The following is a 24,288-nucleotide window of genomic DNA, read 5'->3' as shown; positions in this document are numbered from 1 at the left end:
CATCATTTCCCAACTGCTGTGGTAAGACCAAGGTTTTACCTAATCAATGTAGGTAAAAGCCCAAAATATTTCTCGCTTCGGCCTTTTACCAATCGGCACCGGTAAAACCTAGGATTTGAGGAAGAAGTTTAGAGTGCGCTGAGGAACTGTGCAACTTTCCCCATTTCACCTTAGGACCACCAGACAATCGGCAATGCGAATGCGACATCGCTTCACGGTTAGTATTCCAAAAATACGCACTAAGCGTTTCGCTTCAACATTTATTTTGCGAACCGCCAAGGAGTGGAATGCCCTGCCTGAGTCTGTGTTTCCACATGAGTACAATCCAGGTCTCTTCAAAGCAAGAGTGAATAGGTATCTCATAGGTAAGCATGCTCCACCGTAGACCGCATCATCACTTACCAATATGTATCAATAATGTATACTGAACATAATACTGCCGAAAGTTTTTTTTTATCTGAAAGTTGAATTTTCAGGTTTGTATGAGATTTTCAAAATTTCAAACCTAATGCGGGGGCTGAAGATGTTGATTAAAAAAGCTGAAATTTTGCACAAAGGCTTCAAAGACTAAGGTTCAAAGATTGATAACTATTAGGTTTGCTAATTCCAAAAAAGTGTTTTTTTGATCCACCCTAGTGATCGTGGTCAAACGACTACCTATTCATACTAAATAAATAGAACCAAGGTTTTAAAGTACTTTGGGCTTTTATAGTAACATATATAAGTAAAAACATACTCACTATGACCCAGAATGTATACCAGAACCAAAAGTACTTCGTTGCCATCAATATCCTGGGTTCCTTCTTCTGATCATCAGTAATTCGGAAATACAGGCATACCCCAGAAACGAACACTATAGTGAAATGTAATAGACACACGTTGTAAAAAGTTACACTTAAAACCAACAACCATTTTATTTTGAATTGTAAGGGATTTCTTATTTTCATCATATTATCTAAGCAATTTATGTCATATTTTGACGGTTCATATTTTTGGAGAATAGAGGTAAGGAGGAAAATCTGTCGAAGTAGAACAGTCGCACAAATGACCGGCTGAGGCCTTTTATTTGCAGTTACAAATCTCTCCGCTAGGAGCGCATGTCTCGCTCAATGCTCAGCGACGTGACATGACATTAGACGTTCTTTTCTCTAGACTGATTTCGCCAGACTGAGCAAGTTAAGACGTAGTCCCGAGGTAGTGCGCTGGCTTCGTATGCGGATGTTCTCGGGTTCGATCCTGACAGCAATCTTTTTGTTTTATTTTTAATATTTTATATTTTAATTTTCTCGATACTAAACAAAATATAATTCTAGAAAAAAATTAGAAAACTCTCATCAGGATTTGAACCCGGGACTTCTTGCTCCGTAGGCGGGGTCACTACCGAGAAGGCTAAGAGATTGTCAAACCCTTATGTACCTGCGATTACAGCGCCACCTATCATTTCTTTTATATGCGCACTTCTGATACTTAAAGCTTTCGCTCCTTACCTCTCATCTCCATAAATCTTCTATTAAACCTATACTGTGCGGATTCCTGCTTATTTCTATAAGAAAATAAACTGAAGGCCGTATGCGAACAATGATGGAGATGAATGTCACAGCGATACGTTAAATAATAACAGTTTCAAAATTGAAATTTTTCCGAGAATCAAAACTCATCTCTCTATCCCTCAAAAATCGATGATCAATGTTACCCCAAGAATTAAAGTAACCCCATTCTGCCAGTATAAGGCAAATACCTACCTAATTATACACCGTGTAAAGCTAATACGGGCAAATCCCTTTAACGGCAGTGAGGTCATATACTCGGAAATATTATTACATAACTTTTACTTCAAATTGTCTTTTTAGGGTTCCGTACCTCAAAGAGGAAAAACGGAACCCTTATAGGATCACTCGCGTGTCTGTCTGTCCCTCTGTCACAGCCGATTTCTCCGAAACTACTAGACCGATTTACTTGAAATTTGGCACACGTATGTAAACAAGTGGCCCAAAGACGGACATGTAATATAATTAAATGAAATGAAACGAAATTTAATCATAGGGGCCACTTTTGGGGGGTAAAATTGAAAATTAAAAATCAAAGTTATTAGAACTATATTGTGCTACATATCAAATGAAAGAGCATTTTATAAGCATCTCAAATATATTTTTTTTATAGTTTTTATTTTGGTAATTTAGAAGTAATTTAAGAAAATAAGCAAAAAATGACCATTCCCCCCTTATCTCCGAAACTACTTAGCGTAAAATTTTCAAAAAAATACACGAGATAGCCCTCTACCTGTAGATTACAGGAAAACCTATTAGAAATCTACAGTCAAGCGTAAGTCGGAGTTAAGAGAAAAAAACTCAAATTGAGATTTTTCACTCACTGCCGCTGCAAGTACTTACTAAATGTTTTGAAATTTTGTGAGCGCCATGGACAGGTAGAAAGAAATTCATTTCTGTTTAGAAATTGTTAAAAATTTTAAGCATTTGCCAAAATGACTTAAGTTCCTACTAAAAAAGAGGCGCTTACGACTGTTTAGAACTGCACTGACCATAATATTGCCCTAATAGGTCCAAAAAATGGTGTATATATACGAAAACAAAAAAATTGTGCCACCGACAACCAAAATCTGAAGTCTATTTGCTCTATCTCTTATAGTTTCCAAAATATACGCAAAATCTTTAAAGTACAAATCTAGTGTACACGACTGGCAACGTGTAGTACACGTTGCCATCACATGTCGTCAGGCGCTCATGACCTTTTTGTATGGAAATGTCGAAATCCGACTTGCACTTTACCGATTTTCATAGAAAGTTGTGTTTTATTATAGTTTTGAAGGAGGTTTCTTGTTTTTAACCACCAACGCAAAAATATTATAATAATAATAGCTTTGACGCTTGACATGTCTGTCTGGCATCATAGCTCCCGAACGAATCAATCGATTTTGATTTAGTTTTTAATGTTTAAGGTGAATTCGTCGAGAGTTTTTTTTGTACCACGTAGGTGGCAAACATGCATACGGTCCGCCTGATGGAAAGCGGTGACTGTTACATATGGACGCCTGCCGGTTCGCACAAGTCTCAAGTCGCGTAAATTACTTAGTAAATTTTGCCGAGAGACGGCGCTAAATACAATAATACTCATTAGAGTACCTATACTTCTAGTCAAAGACATATATAACTCCGTATAGACAGATAAAGTCTAAAAATAAAACGTACTTACCTCAGTACCACACAGAAGAAGGGCTCAGCTAGATGGCGCTAATATTAATATTAACACGCTTTTATTAGGTCGTCGTGTATGTAACTAACTATGTAATGGAATCTACGGAGGCTAATTTAACCATCTTCCAAGGATCGTAGCGTAATGATAATTGGCAGCTGTATGTAGTTCTGATAACAGTACAATAATATGGTACTGTTGAACTGATCTGATGATGGAGCCGGAAGATATGAACTGGAACTACATGATGGAACATCGTATCATAGCTGTTTTTGGGTTTCTTAGAAAAGTCTTGTAATGAACTTTGACTACGATTAGGTTTCAAGGTCTGATGATGGAGCCGGAAGATATGAACTGGAACTACATGATGGAACATCGTATCATAGCTGTTTTTGGGTTTCTTAGAAAAGTCTTGTAATGAACTTTGACTACGATTAGGTTTCAAGGTCTGATGATGGAGCCGGAAGATATGAACTGGAACTACATGATGGAACATCGTATCATAGTAGTTTTTGGGTTTCTTAGAAAAGTCTTGAAATGAACTTTGTCTACGATAAGGTTTCAAGGTCTCATGATGAAGCCGGAAGATATGAACTGGAACTACACGATGTAACATCGTATCATAGCTGTTTTTGCGTTTCTTAGAAAAGTCTTGTAATGAACTTTGACTACGATTAGGTTTCAAGGTCTGATGATGGAGCCGGAAGATATGAACTGGAACTACATGATAGAACATCGTATCATAGTAGTTTTTGGGTTTCTTAGAAAAGTCTTGTAATGAACTTTGACTACGATTAGGTTTCAAGGTCTGATGATGGAGCCGGAAGATATGAACTGGAACTACTAAAAAGATCAACGTAGTATTTAAAATAAGTTGGGATAGGGTTTTCTTGAGACCCTTAAGAGCAAGTAAAAGGGGCTCAGGGGCGATCGAAGCCCCCACAAAAAAGACTGATCAACGTAGTATTTAAAATAAGTTGGGTTAAGGTTTTCTTGTGACCCTCCAGAGGAAATAAAGGGGGGGGCTCGGGGGCGAAGCCCCCGCAAAAAAGAAAGATCAACGTAGTATTTAAAATAAGTTGGGTTAGGGTTTTCTTGTGACCGTTCAGAGTAAATAAAGGGGGGGGGCTCGGAGGGCGAAGCCCCCGCAAAAAGAAAGATCAACGTAGTATTTAAAATAAGTTGGGATAGGGTTTTCTTGTGACCCTTAAGAGCAAGTAAAGAGGGGCTCGGGGGCGAAGCTCCCACAAAAAAAAGATCAACATAGTATTTAAAATAAGTTGGGATAGGGTTTTCTTGAGACCCTTAAGAGGAAATAAAGGGGGGCTTGGGGGCGAAGCCCTCCGCATAAAATAAACATCAACGTAGTATTTAAAGTAAGTTGGGATAGGGTTTTCTTGTGACCCTGAAGAGCATGAATAAGGGGGCTCGAGGGCGAATGCGGGGGCATAAAAGAAAGATCAACGTAGTATTTAAAATAAGTTGGGATAGGGTTTTCTTGAGACCCTTAAGAGCATATAAAGGAGGGCTCGGGGGGCGAAGCCCCCCGCATAAAAGAAAGATCAACATAGTAGAGAATGCCTTAAAGCATGAGTCCGCCTTTTGTACTACAAGATTTTCTTTTATCACTGCTTCCAGTAGTTCCACAGGTGGTAAATGATCTTTATTACTAGATTCACCTACTTTTATCAATTTTAAAGCACTAGTGGATAAAATGCGTTTTTACCCGCTGGTATTAAAGGACAAAACACGTGTTTCCGAGCTAGTGAGGGGAAAAATTCAATGTTGGCTGCTCGCGTGCGGTCCGTTTGTTAATGTAGGTAAGAATTTAGAATAGCGTCATTTTGTGAACATCAAAGGAGTGAGCCTTCTGTACTTGTACTATTATACATATATTCTGTGACAAAACTAACAACATGTGTTCCAAGTACAACATTCGAAATGCCGGAAAGTTAGTAGGTATCGACCGTAAATTGGCGAAATCCAATTTACGGTAAAATTAACACATGTGATGGACCCTGCCGTCTATAATAAATTGCCGCAATATGTGGTTGAAGCGCCTAGTGTGTCGAACTTTAAGTACCTATCGCTTAAAAAAATGGCTGGTCGAGCACCCGTTCTACACTTATGACAATTTTTTTATTACCTAATTAGAAAAATATTTTTGTGCATTTTTTATGTGAATATTGCCTAACTTTTTGTAATTTCAATCTTCTGTCTATTTATTCTCTAAGTATTATTGTTGTATGAATATTATTTTTTTAAATCAAATCTTGACGTGTAAAATGGCGTTGAATGAATAAATGAATATGAGTATGAGTAGTAGGTTATTTTAACCATTGAAAGTTTGTACGGAACCCTCGGTGGGCGAGTCCGACTCGCACTTGGCCGGTTTTTTTAATACTACGTCGGTGGCAAACAAGCATACGGTCCGCCTGATGGAAAGCAGTCACCGTAAATGGACGCCTGAAAATTAAGGAGTGTCACATGCGCGTTGTCAACCTAAATATTAGAAACTTGTACTTAACACAGCGAGGGTTTACTGGTGAAACCCGATAAATCGAGATAATTTGTCATTGAAATAACAACATTGTGGAAATTGCACATAGTTCAAATTTCAAAAACCAGTTTGCTCAACTTATCGGGTTTCACCAGTAAACCCTAGAGTCAGCAGTAAGACAAACACACTCGCTTTAAACGCTTTTGACGACGTTGACAGTTGACATTGCCTGTCATCGCAACCATGTTTACAGTACATTGCCTATGAGAAAATTTTCAAAAACTAATTACGGGGTGAAATTTAGGAGTACCTAACTCTAAAATACCTCTCAATTAATGATAACACTAATGAATATGTTCTCGATTGTAAAATTATGCCAAAACAAGGGGAACCCTAGTTTGGGTTCCCTCTATTTGGCATAACTTTAATTGTCCGAAACGATTTTCGCATAACAGACTTCGCATAATCGATTTTCGCCGAATGTTAATTTGGCAGAAAACTTATTTGTCATAATCGAAAATAATAGGAATAACACATTGTCCGAAAATAAGTTCGCATAATTCTGTTTACGCCGATTGTTTTTATGAATAAAATTAATTCGCATAATTGTATTTGGCAGCACATGCGTATTAGGTAGGTACTCGAATATAATAATTATAGTAAATTATCTTTTTTTAACCCCTTATATATATTATATGAGCTTCGTTTCTTCTACAGTCTGGTTGTGTGTTATTTTTCCTTTCTTTTTAAACTGACTGTAGATCCCATCTGTTGGGTAAAAGCCTCCTCGTTTTTCCTCCACTTGTCCCTGTCTTGGGCTTTCCGAAGCCAATCTTTTCCTGCAACAGCGGAGATATCGTCTATCCACTTTTTTTGTGGTTTTCCTGGGCGTCTCCGTCCTACGGGTCCGGTCCATTTTGTTGCTTCTAGGGTCCATCTTTTGTCCCCATATCTGGATACATGACCTGCCCAGTGCCATTTTAGATGAAGACATTGTTGGAGAGCATCTGTAAGTTTGGTTTTTTGACGTATTATTTCGCTTCTAATTTTCTGTATTTTCCTAATATTCAATATACTCCTCTCCATAGATCGTTGACAGGCCGTTATAGATTTTCGTATTTTATCTGTGTATGTCCAAGTTTGACTTCCGTAAGTTAGACTAGGTAGGATACAGGTATCCATTACGATTTTCTTATGGGCAATACTGTATTCGCCTTTCAAGATTTCCTTCTGGGACCAAAACTTTTTCCAGGCTATGTTTATGCGTCTGTCTACTTCTTCCTCGTTATTAGATGGGCTAAAGGATATCTGTTTTCCCAAGTATATGTATTCCTTAACATAATCGATTTCAGTCCCTGCCACATTAATTAATCTTCTTCGACTGTTGGTCATGGCTTTTGTCTTAGATGTGTTCATGTGTAGTCCTACTTTCTTGCTCTCCTTGTCAAGGGTATTCATCATGTCTTCTAGTTGGGTTGCAGATTCCGCAAAGATGATTATATCATCTGCAAAGCGTAGATGGGTCAGCCGTTTTTCAAGTATAGCGATTCCTTTATTCTTCCACTGTATATTCTTGAAAACTTCCTCTAGTACTGCTATGAACAGTTTCGGTGAGAGTGGATCTCCTTGTCGGACACCTTTGCCTATAGATATCTCCTCTCCTTTTCTTTCCATCTTCACTCGGCTTACACTTTGGCTATAGATCTTTATTAGGATGTTTATGTATGTTTTGTTGATTTTACATGTTTTCAGAGCTCGCCAGATAGAGCTATGTGTGATGCTATCGAAGGCTTTCGAGTAGTCTATAAAGGCTATATATAGGGGGTATTTATTTTCTATGTATTTTGTTATTATTTGATCTAAGGTATGGATGTGGTCTATAGTTGAATATCCTGATCTGAATCCAGCTTGTTCTATTGGTTGGTGTGCATCTATACTTGGTGTTATTCGGGTCTGCAGTATGGATGTGAAGAGTTTATAGACACTGGACAGCAAACTGATTGGGCGATAGTTGCCAACATCTAGTGGATTGCCCTTTTTATACAGTAGGATGATATCCGAGCTGCACCACTGTTTGGGGACGGTTTCTTGTTCTAAGACCATGTTATATAGCTGAGCAAGGTAAGGTACTAGTAGTGGGGCTCCAATTTTGAGTGCTTCGTTACTGATATTATCAGGTCCGGGGCTCTTTTCTGGTTTTAAATGAGAAATATGTTTTGTTATTTCCAGCTCTGATATCGGTACTACTATGTCCTGGTAGTTTACATTTGGTTCCAGAAAGGTTGTATTGTCTGATTCTTCATCTGGTTTCTTATATAGGTTTTGATAGAACTTCGTAGCATGTGTAATAACGTCTTTCCTACTCTTCGTTTCTTGGTCTTTGTCTTTTAATTTTTGTATCCAATCTTTGTGACTTTTGAGTTCTTTATGAGCTCGTTTCGAGCTTCTGTAGGTAATTAGATTTTTTTTAATTATTTCTTGTCTATGGCTTCTGTAATCTTTTCTGATAGCTTTATTTGTTTTCTTATATATGTTTTTTAGTTTTGTTTTTATTTCTTTTGATTTGTTTTTTATTGCTATCAGTTCTGTGCGTTTGTTTAGTAGATCTATTGTTTCTTGCCTTAGTATTTTCTTCTTCGTTTGTTCATCATTATTCATTTTTAGACTATTTATTATTGCAGTTTCTAGGCTATCATAATAAGTTTGTATGTTTGTATGATCTTTGTTGTGAAAACATGTTATCAGATTTTCCTTTAAATGGTGTAGGTATTTTGCTTTCTCTTGTTCTGTTGTTGGTGGTTTTGGTAGTGATCTATAGGCCTTCCTACTTTTTTTTGGTGCTTCAAGTAAGAAAGAGGACCTTAGAAGTCTGTGGTCCGAGGGGAAGGACAGTTTGTTTAGAACCTCAACATTTGTAATCTGTTTTGGTTTGTTGCATAAAATGTAGTCTATCTCGTTCTTTGTTTTATTGTCAGGTGATATCCATGTCCATCTTCGTTGTTCTTTTTTCTTGAAATATGTGTTCATGACAGATAAGCGTTGTTCACTAGCATATTGTAGTAGCAATGTGCCTCTTTCATTTCGTTTGCCATATCCATACTTTCCCATTATTAGGTTTTCAAATTTCCGTGCTTGGCCTATTTTGGCGTTGAAATCCCCTATGACTAGTACATTTGTGTCATGTGTTTCTTGAGCGTTCTTGAGATCATCATAGAATTTCTGCATATCTTCATCCTTCGCTCTTTCGGTAGGGGCATAGGCTTGTATTATAGTTATAGGTTGGTTTCTGAATTTTAATTTCAACACTGCTACTCTTTCCGATATTCCAATGAAATCAATGATATTCTGTTTTAGTGTTTTCTTTATTAGGAAGCCAACTCCGTGGTGTCCTTTTGTTTCTCCTATATAGCATAATATAAAGTCTGGGTGTTCTTCTATTTTACATCCAGTTCGTCTTACTTCAGCAAGTCCGATAACGTCGTATTCTATATTTTCAAGTGCTTGTGTTAGATCCAACAGCCTTTCCGGGGATGACAGTGATCGCACATTGTATGTACATATTTTGAGTATTTGTTTTTGATGTTCGCGTTTGTTTCTTCTTTGGGAGGTGTGAGGGTGGTGGTCTGATTCCCCACGAGGACCAGTCGGCTTGGGGAATATTGTTTTGTTTAGTTGTTGTGTTAAATTTGCTTGTTTTTGTGGTTGGTTTTCCTGGTTCTTTGAATCTTGTTGATAAGTATACTTCTTTTTTTGTTGTTTTAATTTTATTTGTGTTGTTTTTGTGGTAGATTTTGCAGTTTTTTCAGTTTCTCCATGTGTTTTTATCTGATAAGGAATAGGCACGCTCTCGCATGACTTGAAATGCATCCACTTTAGTTATTTTGTTGTCTTTTCTAGTTGATGTGACTGGTTTGTTTGGGCTTGGCGATTCAGAGTCTGGCCTTTTTCTTTTTTCTGTTTCATTTACTGTTGTTTTCGTTTTCTCTTTTCGTTCTTGTAGTGACTTTTTGGAGACATCATGTGTTATGTATGTATTTTGTTTCATTTTTTTCTTGTTTCTTAGTATCTCGATCTTTTTCTGGGTAGATGTTGTCGAAAGAAGGATAGGTCTTATTTTATTGTCATTTTCTTGTCGCCTTCCCAAGCGTTGTACACGGTTTATGTCCGTTATTTTTAGATCGACGTCTAAATCATGGATAGTATTGATGACGGTGTTTATTAATTGATCGAACTTTTCCTCTTGCGACTCGGGAATACCATGTAAAATAACATTGTTTCTTCGTGCATTATTGTCCAGTGTTTCTATTTTTCTGTTCAGCTCTTGTAATTCGATGCGCAACTTCTTGTTTTCCTCTACTATTGGTTTAATTGTCTCCTCTACTTTTAGTAATATCGTTGCCGTAACGTTGTCTGTTATTGTTTGCGTTTGGATATTGAGTTTTTCTGTCATTCTTTCTAGTAGAAGTGACATCTCCGGTGACAATTGAGCCATTGCAGTATCGAAACGCAGCGAGATTGAACGGCTTTTTATGAAGATTTCTGAACGTATCTGTTGTTAAGTTGGTATTGGTAATATTGTCGTTGCTCGGAGATTTGACAGATAACCTCTTCGACGCGGCCGACTTTTTCTCACAATTTTCTTCACTTTATGATTGTTTCGTGTTTATTTCTATTCGAATTTGTTAGAACTATCACTTGATCACTATGAATCACAGTACTTTTGACAGAAACTATCAGTTTTTTGCACTTTATTTCGATATAAACGCGAGAGCAGTATACACAGCGACTGACTATGATCGTACCGGAACCGGATACTGTAATAAAAATTTACTTTACTTTACTTTTACTTTTTACTTTACTTAGATACATGAAACATTTTAAACTAACACAAATAAAACTACACTATGAACTAATAAATTAAACTATAACTAAACTAAATCTACCTATAAAATACATAATGCCTTTAATCTAATTACCTAATAAATAAATAACCTTAGGTATAAACTTAAATAATTTTATTGCCAGCAATGAACAGCACACACACTTGTCAGGTAGGCAATGACAAATCATGAGTATGAGCAATATGAGCAAAGTGAGTCAATGACTTTCGGTTGACCCATATATATGGGACATGGCGGATCGTCGTCCGATATATTTTTTCATTTTTGCATTCTGCAAAATGTTTAATGTATGTTTGATAGGATATACTTACTTTATTATATTACTACTTTTCATATCTTTGTTTTAAATTTTTTTTCATTGTTTCACACTATTTTCAATACTTACCGATTAGAAACACACAGTACCTAATGATGTAACCATTGTTGTATTGTTTTGTTTTATTTTGTCTTAAAACTTTAAGTGCTTGTTACCACTTAGTAATTTTTACCTTTACTGTTTTTTCTGTTTTTCTTTTATATGTAAGAAGTTATGATATTATTTTAATTGATACCTAAGACTGAACCATCTCCTCCACGGGACAGGCATCTGCCTAGTGTGGAGGTCAGTTTAATTGTATACATGACTGTATTTTCTTGGAAATAAACAAATTTTATTTTTATTTATTTTTATTTATATGGGTTAAATTGTGGCGTAGGCGAGAGGCTGGCAACCTGTCACTGCAATGTCACAGTTTCGTTTTCTTCCAACCCCTTATTTGCCAAGAGTGGCACTGAAGCTTTAGTAGTTTCATGTGTTCTGCCTACCCCATTTTTTGATACTACGTCGGTGGCAAACAAGCATACGGCCCGCCTACCCCTTTATGGGATACAGGCGTGATTGTATGTTGTTGATAGGATATTATGCAGTGAATAGCCTGCACAAATAGTGTATTTAATGAAGAATTATTTTGGAGATGCGAATAACTAATTCTACGGACATCACTCGGCGACACTCGGCAGTTCGTGGTCCCGGCCGCCATCATGCTTTGTACTGCTGCTCCAGCTATCCTCCAGTGCATCGCGAAGGCCTCGTTCGAAGAAAAACTGCTTATATTGTTTTATATATCTATGTAATTTACTTGGCATTGGCAAAGTACCCTGGTAGAAGAAAACCATTATTATACGATTTAAAAAAAAAAAGTGTCAATGATAATGACAGTTACGAAGTGCATGCAGCACATTGAATGTATTGAGTTCGGAAATTTACAAGTGCTAAGTCACCGTACAATGTCGTACTTACTGTACAAAAATTACTAATATTAGCTCATATCACCTTGACACTGGCGAAATAGTCCCAATGGACTGAAGCCATTTAATTTTAAAAACTGAACTGAACTGAGTTCGGAAAAAAAATTGCAGTTAATTTAAATAACTATGATTTGTGGAAATAATCGCTCCTAAAGCAAAAAAAATGTGTCCCCCCCCCCTCTAACTTTCGAACCATAAGTTTAAAAAATATGAAAAAAATCACAAAAGTAGATCTTTATAAAACCTTTCCAGGAAAATTATTTTGAACTTGATAGGTTGAACAGTTTTTGAAAAAAATATGGGAAACTACAGAACCCTACACTGTGCGTGGCCCGACACGCTCTTGGCCGGTTTTCTTACGACCCGTAGTCGAATATAATAAAATGGTATTGACGCATATGAACGAGATTAGAAGTATTCATTTAACATGCAACTTTATTTTTTATGATATTTAAATTTATTTGTGTGCCCTGTCCTCCTGTCCTTGCATTGTCCTTTGATAAGTATTATTTTAATTTAAATCCTTTATTTGGTATTTTTATATAATCACGTCTTTAACATTTTTGTATCATATTAGTCTGAAAATTGAAAACATAATTAATTTGTTTAATACATTATAGTAGATTGTTTTTTTTTTTTTTTAATACTACGTCGGTGGCAAACAAGTATACGGCCCGCCTGATGTAAAGCGGTCACCGTAACCTATGGACGCCTGCAACTCAAACAGTGTCACATGCGCGTTGCCACCCCATTAGAAACTTGTACATTCCCTTTTGCTGTGTTAAGTACACAGCAAAAAGGAGTGTACAAATTCCAAGGAGGGTTCGGGTTGCCGACGACTCAAAGGACAATAAACGGAACAAGTTAGTTCCGTAAGTCCTCCCGTCATCAGCACACCGCACCCTCGTTGATTGATTAGATTGTGTCTCAAGGAAGCAAAATAATCCCACAAACACGACGAAAATATAAACTCTATAACATAAAACTAAATCAAATTTATTTTATATTTTACTAGCTTTTGCCCGCGACTTCACTCACGGTAGAAAGAAACAAATAGTAGCCTATGTCACTCTCCATCCCTTTACCTATCACCACTTAAAAAATCACGTCAATTCGTCGCTCCGTTTTGCCGTGAAAGACGGACAAACAAACAGACACACACTATTTCCCATTTATAATATTAGTATGGGAGAAGTAGGTAGGTACTTCTGATTAAAAATCATCATTTATTCTAATAACCAGCTTTGAGCATTTAGTTAAAATTTGATGAAATACTTATGCGCACTCTTGTGAATAAAATTCAACTTCAAAATTGATAAAAGTGGGTGAATCTAGTGATGAAGATGATTTACCACCTGTGGGGAAAAGTTTTATGTTACACACGGGTGCAAATGTATTTTACTTCCCGTGTGTTGAAAAACTCGCAAGTTCAGGAGTCCAGGAATCCTTTCACTTGCTCGTTTTTCAATTCCACATCGTCGTTAAAATACAACTTTGCACCCTTGTCTAACAAATAAATATTTTCTAATATCAAAGATTACATACTTCATACGCTTCATACTAAGTGCGTTTTCATATCGGATGTAGGGCCGATATCCCATACATTACAGGCGCCATCTTGGATATTTTCATATTTTCTATTGAAATCCTTCCGACATCCGATATCGGATCGGATAAACTGAAAACGGACTAAGAATCTCATCTCGATTTTTTAGCGCCACCTATTAAATACTATCATAACTACACTGATGATACCTACAAATTCATTTTTTTTTAATGTGTATTGTATTGACGTGATATCATGATTTTAAAATAAAGAAATATGTCATTTGTTCTAATAAAAAATAAAAACACGCAAAAATATTTGGGGAAAATATGATTTTGGCCACTTCCAGGCTGCGAACAGCGCCATCTACTTTTAAGCCTAAAAGGCATTTCCGGGGTACGCTTTTTTTTGTATGGGCTTTGTCAATCCAGTATTAAATCGTTCTTGCTAATATCATAGTGATGTGAAAACATAAAAAAACGCATTTACTTACCATATTCCATAATGTACCATAAGCAGGAAAATACGTAAATGCCATTTTAATATCCGGATTTTTGAGCTGCTCGTCCGTCGTCGTCTTAAATATGTAGACGCCGTACCCGGATATAGTGACAAAATGGACAAACCATACTAGGTGAAAGACTGTTTTGAAAAACCACGAGATTTTTGACGGCCGGTTCACTTGAACGTAATGTTTTGCCATTTATTAAATTGGAACTCAAATTACTTATAATTTAAAATATATATGAAGTTGTTTTGATTATTTTCCGATTTTATTCTACTAAGACGGAGAAAGTTTGATACTTATTGTAGGTTTTGAACACAGGTTAAAAATGACTGATGTGAAATGTATTTTGAAATAATATTGCAATAATTATTATACGAAGGTTACAGTAAAAACAATGGGGCTATAAAGATTTTAGTAAAAATAATTGCACATTTAGAGAGATATTTACATAATACTTTTATATAATCGGAAAGTTAAATAATATAAATAATAATTATCTACACTTAGTTTGCAGGATACCTTCTCTGGGTGTAGTGTTGCTTTCCATTCCACCTAATGTTTTTATCTTATTATAATATATGTGTATTTTGCTAACTAAATGTTATTCAGGTGGGGTAAGGGGGACTATGGGGGAAGGGAAACACTGATTGGTAACTCTGAATTCATAGACTGTAGCTAGGTCATTTGGTGGTCGGTAAGGTACTACCTAGGATTTAGTTCCAAAACAAAAACAAAAATAGCGCTAGCTCTAAGGAGTGTGCGTCCTTGACAAAAACAAAAAATCAGTTGTCGTGCTACAAGACCACGAGTTGGACGAGTATTATTTGTGTAGTGATTTGGGTAGCAAAAAGTCATGTCCGAAGACTTTTGATATCTGTAAATATTCCTTTATATGTTTAATGTTCATGTCTGGTATTTGAATTTGAGAAAACTATGCTGTAAATATCAAAATTCAACGTGATTCATAACACAACCTACAAATGACATACCGGGGTAACGGGAACTACCATAGCCGGGGTAAGTGGAACATATGTTTCCTTTTCCCGATTTCAGGGGTCATGAACATTTTCAGAGACACATATTCTATAAGTACAGAAATTTTGTATTGATCCAAGCTTCAGTATTTTAAATACGAATAATTGCTAATAATTAATAGTCGTTTTTAAATTTGCAATACTGAAATTTGAATTTTCTAAAAAAACTTGTAGAAAAAATCTTTAAAAACAATTATAATTTTTAGTTAACCACCCCTGTCTCAAGCCCATATATGTTCCCCTTACCCCGAATTTCAATTTATGTAAATATTTTCTATTTTAAACTATATGTCAAAGAACCAAAGTCTCTCAATTTGATTGATGATGTTTTTTTTTAATTTACATTGCCGGTATAATCCACACTAGCACCAATACTTTGAGATTTTAGCGAAGTGTTTCCCTTACCCCAAAACCCGGGAAAGGGAAACGGCAGGACCAGCCTAAACATTTTATAAATTTCCAGCTACATGCAATAAAGCTAGTTTAAAAATTAATTTCGCCCTAGAAAGCAGACTTAAAGAAGCATACTTTGTGTCGGCCAAGATGAATATACGACATTAAATAAAGTGATTAGAGCTCGATGTAAAATATAAAAAATGAAGTATGTTTCCCTTACCCCACCTGACCTTCATTGAGTTTGAGTACAACTAAACGAGTCAGTTATTAATATCAAAACAATTTATTTTTATCCTCATGATATGGATCTGTCGGAAAATGGTCACACATCACATTATTCATTCAAACAAAATCATTCTGTATAATGTAAGTTAAATTATTTTCTACATATGTAGGACAGAACATAATTTCATGATTTTGTAAGTTCTGGCTTTCTAGCCAAACTTTGCATAGTGAGATTTGAGGTCATAATGAACAATTTTATTATGGGACCAATGCCAAAGTTTGAACAGTGAAATGTATTCATAAATGATATAATTTTCATAAAAGTAGTCTTGCCTATTGAGGTAAATCTCTTACTACGATGGCGGGTAAATGACAACTGAGAGTGACAAGTGGAAGAAAAACGAAGGATTTGGTTTAAAATTAAGAGCCCGTCACGATGGGTAAAAATTCAGTATCTGTCAAATTACCCCATTTACACACACTAACGCACGTCACACTCACCAACATACTTTTCGCACACTACCGCAATTTACTGGAAGAGGTCAGTGACCTAAGTGAGAGGAACTTAAGACAGGTCTATAGTTTCACTGAAGATCAGTTGTAACGTTAAAATCCCATCAAAACCAAAAAAGGGAAATATGAGCCAAGTTCAATATTATATATGCCTTGGTTGTTGGCGTCAACGACAAAAGCAGTGAGATCTAAACGGGTGCCAAGTTCAATGGCAGTCCTCAAAATGTTTTATGACAATTGATGACATAAAATATCATTTCTTATAACTTTTATAATAGAATAGAATAGAATATAATTAATTAATTTATTCGTTAACACACACACAAAATAAACGTTACAAATAATAAGACATAAACAAGAAGGAGATCCAACGAAATGGTCTAATCTTCCGATCAGACCATCCGGTGAAACAATCACGACAGGCACATAATATGTATGTCACAAATATCAATATAAGAGCCAAATTTAAGACGTTTATGTGAAATAGTTTTTGTTGTGAGGACGCCCATAGAGGCTCCAAATAGTTCGTGTAATATTACACACGATGTTGTCTGCCAGTTCGGTTACTTGAACTTGGCTTGACACGCTGCCGCGTGTTTAGATTGCGGACAGTGTCAATTTAGTGTTACCATCTCACACGAATTGACTCCGATTATTTTTCAAAATAAATTTGTGCAAACACCATATAAAATCAAAACTCTGGTGTAAAAAACAGTGCTTCGTTTATTCTAATTATAAATGGTTAAACCCTTTTCCGAATGAATTAAAATAATTCACTGTTCCTGATCGGTTTAGCCATTATAACATCCGTTATAAATGCACTGAGACAAAGGTTGAGGTTATGTATGAACAGTGGTTGACAGTCAGTTAACATGTAAAATTGTTGCCATATATAGAATTCTTCATTAAAATAATAATTTTCAAAATTTAGTTAAAGTTGTCTGAATCTAAGGTTACGTGCCCCGTGTGCAAACACCATTTAAAAATTATATTGAACGTAAGAAGATAAGTCATACAGAACAATTTTGTGATAAGATAATATATTATTACAATTAATAATTTCGCCATTTACGTAAATAATCGTTTATAGAATATAATTATAATGATTAGTTCTGTTAGTTTTTTCATACGCCACACTGAATGTCTCTTCGCGAAAGAGAATGTTACACACACCGACACACTAAATAATGTGACCAGTATAATGAAAATAAAGTCCAACGAGTTAAAATTAATTTTAAAACTCTTTCATTTTAATAAAGTTTAGAAGACAAAAAATACCTATATTTCTTATCATTGTATTAAAGTTACATATATTTTTTTATTTCTCAACAATAATAAGTAGTAAACAACACAAAAAAAACGATTTTAAACTGAGACTCTTTTAGACGTGACGATATTTATTTACCTTATTACTTTTGAATACATTCATAGCACTGGCAATCTTTTTGTATCCGTATATGATTTCCAGTGTCAAAAACAAATGTCATTGGAGCAAATTTGGCGACACGTCTGCTTCGAACGAGCCCGATCGGGCGTCTGACTCGATAGAATCTGTTCGCAGTTTTGACGTTTGTATGGAAAATTTACGAAAGTTTATATTCAACATTGATTTTATTCGTTCTCTTTGTAAGGAAAAATATGAAAAGGTAATAATTCTGTAGTCCAGTTATCTAGCTTATAAAATAACATTATTTTAAAACTAAAACACGGTCGTACATATTCAAATTTATGAAGATGCCGACAGGGGCCGACCGCATTTTAGTTACAACTTTAAGTAAGTATGTATCTAAAATTGGAAGTGTTTCCTGATTTGTATTACACACTATTTTGCATACACATACTTAAAGTTTATAATTATCAAGAAAGCCTTTTGTTTGCCTAAAAGGTTTTCGAAGTAATTGCCATTTGATTCGAAGTATTTTTAGACAAATATTGATGTCGTTTAACTTCCATTTACTGTATTTTAGTAGCATGATAACACACATGTAAACTACTGAATTTTTAGTTTAGGATATAAGTAATGCGACAGCATCAATTTTAGCAGCCTAAAGTATACAAAATTGAGCTCAGCTCACTCAGAGGTGAGCACTATTTGCGGGTTTTCTTAAACTAGCGTCAGGAAAAAAATCATAATTAATTCAGGGAGTAACTTTTCCTTGATGTTAATTACTGATTTTGTAGATAAGAATACGCGCTGTTTAAAACAAGTGCTTTTCGTATCAATAAGTATATACTGAAACTAAAACCGGACGTAGAAAACTACCAATTTTACGATTTTCTACTTTTTGATATTGACGGCCTCTTAAAGTGCCAAGTGGTCAACTACCGGTGCCTGGTCAACCATAGCGACAACCATCCTACTTACAAAATCCCCTATGTAAATTTTGCTCCGTTGTGACACAAACCGACGAAAAGCTAAAAAGATAAAAGATAAAAATTCGTTTATTGCACATAAACACAAATATAATTGTTGAGGGATAAGGTTACATCCATTTGTGCATATCCTAATTATTATTAACACAAGTTTCCAGGGGTCCCCGCACTAGGCTAGGCCTGTACCGCGGGAGACCAGTATTGCATTTATATGTCATGAAAGTTAGAGAAACATATTAGCTATATAATTAAAGTACAGTGTGAACAATTATTAAACATTGATTCTGTTGCCTAAAATATTACAGTTTACAGAGGTTATTTTAAACTATGGTTATAATTAGATTATTATAAAATTACCTATTGAGATAAGTTTCTAGTTTCATGGTAGTCTGTTGACATTAGTTAGAAAGTTAGAAAAAATCAGTAACTATATAGTTAAAAGTACAGTGTAAACAATTATTATACATTTCTTCTGTTGCCCAAAATATTACAGTTTGCAAGGTTATTTTAAGGTATGGTTATAATTAAATTAGTATTAAATTACCTATTGCAGTAGCTTAAACCACAACTCACCGCATTCCAGATAGTCACATAGCAAGGCGAGTAATTCTTCATCATGGCAATCATAGGTTCCCTCAACTGTTCCTCTGTCAAAGTAAACATTGTCCACGTGCCATACACACCGGCCCACAGAAAATGCACCACGAACGACAAATGGAATATGGTCTTGAAAAGCGTGAGCAAAATTGTCTTTTCCCCGACGGCCACATTGTCACTTATTGCTTGGATGGTTTCCGTTTTTGATTTCACCATTTTATATTGTTTTGTTTCGATAATATATTTGTATTATAATGTTAGTTTCAATTATTTTTTTCGGTCAATAAACTATCGCTCACTTGCTATATCTTATATATATTTTTTTTTATTTTAGCAAAACTATTAAAATACAAGCTGGCTCAAAATTCTGTCACAAATAGAATATAAAAGTAAGAAACGTCGTCTTTGCCTCAGCCGACAATTCCATGTGATATATTTTTCTATTTATTTTTTATTTACTTGAATGTATTTTTTTGTTAAACAGAGCTTGATATTTTAGCACAACATGCCTACAGTACAGTTATTATTTTGTGCGAGAACAGAAAATATTTTAACTACATTAAGGTAGGTATAATTTTACATAGGTATAACAAATGTAAGAGATGTTTTTAAAAATAATGTTGTATATTTATTTTAAACTTGTATTGTCCAACAAAAATAAAAAATTAAAAAGGGGGACTTATCTAATGCAAATTGTATTTTATTTGTTTATGCTAGATTTAATTATTTGTTATTTAAGTTTTCTTATTCTACTCTTTTAGTGAAATGAAGTAGTTTTAACCGGTAAATTTAGCAAAACGCGTATGGGAAAAAAACTAACTAGTTTTCTGTTTAGCCACTAAGAATTTAATAGTTAGGAAATCTCAATAATTATTGCTAATTATTTAAAGCTCTGAAGGTTGATAAAGAAGTCAAGCTATGGAATAATGTGAGAAGACTGTTAACAATAATAAAACAAGAACGCACGAGATCATGTCCTCTCTGGATGACGCATTTCGAGCTGCATTTTAGGGATCTGCAGTAGTAAGAGCGAATCGACTAACCCAAGTTACTAACGTAACAGATCCTTCACTTATTGCCCGCAAAACGACAAATACCTACGCTTTATTTAACTAATACTAGGTACTATATTAATAGTAGGTACGTGCCATACGACTATACAGGCGGGCGCTTTTAAATAAACTATTATTCATCTAAAATGCGTCAAAAATATTAAGTACCGTAGTCGAATATAATAAAATGGTATTGACGCATATGAACGAGATAAGATAAGTATTCATTTTTTTATGATATTTAAATTTATTTTTATTTTATGTGCCCTGTCCTCTTGTCCTTGCATTGTCCTTTGATAAGTATTATTTTAATTTAAATCCTTTATTTGGTATTTTTACATAATCACGTCTTTAACATTTTTGTATCATATTAGTCTGAAAATTGAAAACATAATTAATTTGTTTAATACATTATAGTAGATTGTGTCTCAAGGAAGCAAAATGATCCCACAAACACGAGGAAAATATAAACTGTATAACAAAAAACTAAATCAAATTTATTTTATATTTTACTAGCTTTTGCCCGCGACTTCACTCACGGTAGAAAGAAACAAATAGTAGCCTATGTCACTCTCCATCCCTTTAACTATCACCACTTAAAAAATCACGTCAATTCGTCGCTCCGTTTTGCCGTGAAAGACGGACAAACAAACAGACACACACTATTTCCCATTATATTAGTATGGGAGAAGTAGGTGGGTACTTCTGATTAAAAATCATCATTTATTCTAATAACCAGCTTTGAGCATTTAGTTAAAATTTGATGAAATACTTATGCGCACTCTTGTGAATAAAATTCAACTTCAAAATTGATAAAAGTGGGTGAATCTAGTGATGAAGATGATTTACCACCTGTGGGGAAAAGTTTTCTGTTACACACGGGTGCAAATGTATTTTACTTCCCGTGTGTTGAAAAACTCGCAAGTTCAGGAGTCCAGGAATCCTTTCACTTGCTCGTTTTTCAATTCCACACTCGTCGTTAAAATACAACTTTGCACCCTTGTATAACAAATAACTATTTTCTAATATTTGCTAATATCAAGGATTACATACTTCATACGTTTCATACTAAGTGCGTTTTCATATCGGATGTAGGGCCGATATCCCATACATTACAGGCGCCATCTTGGATATTTTCATATTTTCTATTGAAATCCTTCCGACATCCGATATCGGATCGGATAAACTGAAAACGGACTAAGAATCTCATCTCGATTTTTTAGCGCCACCTATTAAATACTATCATAACTACACTGATGATACCTACAAATTCATTTTTTTTTTAATGTGTATCGTACGTGATATCATGATTTTAAAATAAAGAAATATGTCATTTGTTCTAATAAAAAATAAAAACACGCAAAAATATTTGGGGAAAATATGATTTTGGCCACTTCCAGGCTGCGAACAGCGCCATCTACTTTTAAGCCTAAAAGGCATTTCCGGGGTACGCTTTTTTGTATGGGCTTTGTCAATCCAGTATTAAATCGTTCTTGCTAATATCATAGTGATGTGAAAACATAAAAAAACGCATTTACTTACCATATTCCATAATGTACCATAAGCAGGAAAATACGTAAATGCCATTTTAATATCCGGATTTTTGAGCTGCTCGTCCGTCGTCGTCTTAAATATGTAGACACCGTACCCGGATATAGACACAAAATGGACAAACCATACTAGGTGAAAGACTGTTTTGAAAAACCACGAGATTTTTGACGGCCGGTTCACTTGAACGTAATGTTTTGCCATTTTATTAAATTGGAACTCAAATTCGTTATAATTTATAATATATATGAAGTTGTTTTTATTATTTTCCGATTTTATTCTACTAAGACGGAGAAAGTTCGATACTTATTGTAGGTTTTGAACACAGGTTAAAAATGACTGATGAAAAATGTATTTTGAAATAATATTGCAATAATTATTATACGAAGGTTACAGTAAAAACAATGGGGCTATAAAGATTTTAGTAAAAATAATTGCACATTTAGAGAGATATTTACATAATAATTTTATATAATCGGAAAGTTAAATAATATAAATAATAATTATCTACACTTAGTTTGCAGGATACCTTCTCTGGGTGTAGTGTTGCTTTCCATTCCACCTAATGTTTGTATCTTATTATAATATATGTGTATTTTGCTAACTAAATGTTATTCAGGTGGGGTAAGGGGGACTATGGGGGAAGGGAAACACTGATTGGTAACTCTGAATTCATAGACTGTAGCTAGGTCATTTGGTGGTCGGTAAGGTACTACCTAGGATTTAGTTCCAAAACAAAAACAAAAATAGCGCTAGCTCTAAGGAACGCGTCCTTGACAAAAACAAAAAATCAGTTGTCGTGCTACAAGACCACGAGTTGGACGAGTATTATTTGTGTAGTGATTTGGGTAGCAAAAAGTCATGTCCGAAGACTTTTGATATCTGTAAATATTCCTTTATATGTTTAATGTTCATGTCTGGTATTTGAATTTGAGAAAACTATGCTGTAAATATCAAAATTCAACGTGATTCATAACACAACCTACAAATGACATACCGGGGTAACGGGAACTACCATAGCCGGGGTAAGTGGAACATATGTTTCCTTTTCCCGATTTCAGGGGTCATGAACATTTTCAGAGACACATATTCTATAAGTACAGAAATTTTGTATTGATCCAAGCTTCAGTATTTTAAATACGAATAATTACTAATAATTAATAGTCGTTTTTAAATTTGCAATACTGAAATTTGAATTTTCTAAAAAAACTTGTAAAAAAAATCTTTAAAAACAATTATAATTTTTAGTTAACCACCCCTGTCTCAAGCCCATATATGTTCCCCTTACCCCGAATTTCAATTTATGTAAATATTTTCTATTTTAAACTATATGTCAAAGAACCAAAGTCTCCATTTGATTGATGATGTTTTTTTTTAATTTACATTGCCGGTATAATCCACACTAGCACCAATACTTTGAGATTTTAGCGAAGTGTTTCCCTTACCCCAAAACCCGGGAAAGGGAAACGGCAGGACCAGCCTAAACATTTTATAAATTTCCAGCTACATGCAATAAAGCTAGTTTAAAAATTAATTTCGCCCTAGAAAGCAGACTTAAAGAAGCATACTTTGTGTCGGTCAAGATGAATATACGACATTAAATAAAGTGATTAGAGCTCGATGTAAAATATAAAAAATGAAGTATGTTTCCCTTACCCCACCTGACCTTCATTGAGTTTGAGTACAACTAAACGAGTCAGTTATTAATATCAAAACAATTTATTTTTAGCCTCATGATATGGATCTGTCGGAAAATGGTCACACATCACATTATTCATTCAAACAAAATCATTCTGTATAATGTAGGTAAGTTAAATTATTTTCTACATATGTAGGACAGAACATAATTTCATGATTTTGTAAGTTCTGGCTTTCTAGCCAAACTTTGCATAGTGAGATTTGAGGTCATAATGAACAATTTTATTATGGGACCAATGCCAAAGTTTGAACAGTGAAATGTATTCATAAATTATATAATTTTCATAAAAGTAGTCTTACCTATTGAGGCAAATCTCTTACTACGATGGCGGGTAAATGCAACTGAGAGTGACAAGTGGAAGAAAAACGAAGGATTTGGTTTAAAAACTGACACCTTTCTAGAAGTAATTGTGATTGGTTGATTCAATATATTTGTCAAAATCTATAGGCAACTTAAAAAGTCATGAGCAGCGGCGCAAAACCTTATTATTGGCGATTAAAGTGCCAAGTGGTCAACTACCGGTGCCTGTAGGCCTAGCACATGATGGCCGCGGGAGTATGTCGCCGTGAGATAGATGACACGTCTTTGTCTAATTGTATTAATGACATAAGGACGGGTAGTCTATCTCGCGGCGACATACTCCCGCGGCCATCATGTGCTAGGCCTGCTGGTCAACCATAGCGACAACCATCCTACTTACAAAATCCCCTATGTAAATTTTGCTCCGTTGTGACACAAACAGACGAAAAGCTAAAAAGATAAAAGATAAAAATTCGTTTATTGCACATAAACACAAATACAATTGTTGAGGAATAAGGTTACATCCATTTGTGCATATCCTAATTATTATTAACACAAGTTTCCAGGGGTCCCGCACTAGGCTAGGCCTGTACCGCGGG

At 35.0% G+C, this 24,288-nt stretch overlaps 2 protein-coding genes across 5 annotated transcripts in view; both read right to left on the bottom strand.

Moving 5' to 3' along the window:
• The window catches only part of LOC125238723 (androgen-dependent TFPI-regulating protein-like), a 52,172-nt gene that overhangs the window by 13,826 nt on the left and 14,058 nt on the right, over positions 1 to 24,288 (bottom strand). Inside the window, exon 2 of one of the 4 annotated variants that reach the window (XM_048146139.1) lies at positions 19,067 to 19,378. The exons of 2 other annotated variants lie outside the window; for them this stretch is intronic. In XM_048146139.1, coding sequence (XP_048002096.1) covers positions 19,067 to 19,306 — 240 coding nt within the window. In that variant the 5' untranslated portion in view covers positions 19,307 to 19,378. Of the gene's footprint in view, positions 1 to 13,937; positions 14,136 to 19,066; positions 19,379 to 24,288 lie in introns of those variants that run through there. One more of the 4 variants, XM_048146142.1, reaches the window with a different exon arrangement.
• On the bottom strand, positions 6,406 to 10,510 carry LOC125238724. Its single transcript, XM_048146144.1, has one exon. The coding sequence runs from the start codon at positions 10,200 to 10,202 to the stop codon at positions 9,513 to 9,515; it is 690 nt and encodes a 229-aa protein (XP_048002101.1). The 5' UTR covers positions 10,203 to 10,510; the 3' UTR covers positions 6,406 to 9,512.

Source organism: Leguminivora glycinivorella, chromosome 24 (genome assembly GCF_023078275.1).
Source record: "Leguminivora glycinivorella isolate SPB_JAAS2020 chromosome 24, LegGlyc_1.1, whole genome shotgun sequence".
In the NCBI taxonomy this organism is placed as follows: domain Eukaryota; kingdom Metazoa; phylum Arthropoda; class Insecta; order Lepidoptera; family Tortricidae; genus Leguminivora; species Leguminivora glycinivorella.
Note: the sequence above shows the minus strand (reverse complement) of the source record. Positions and strands in the feature narration are given on the sequence as shown.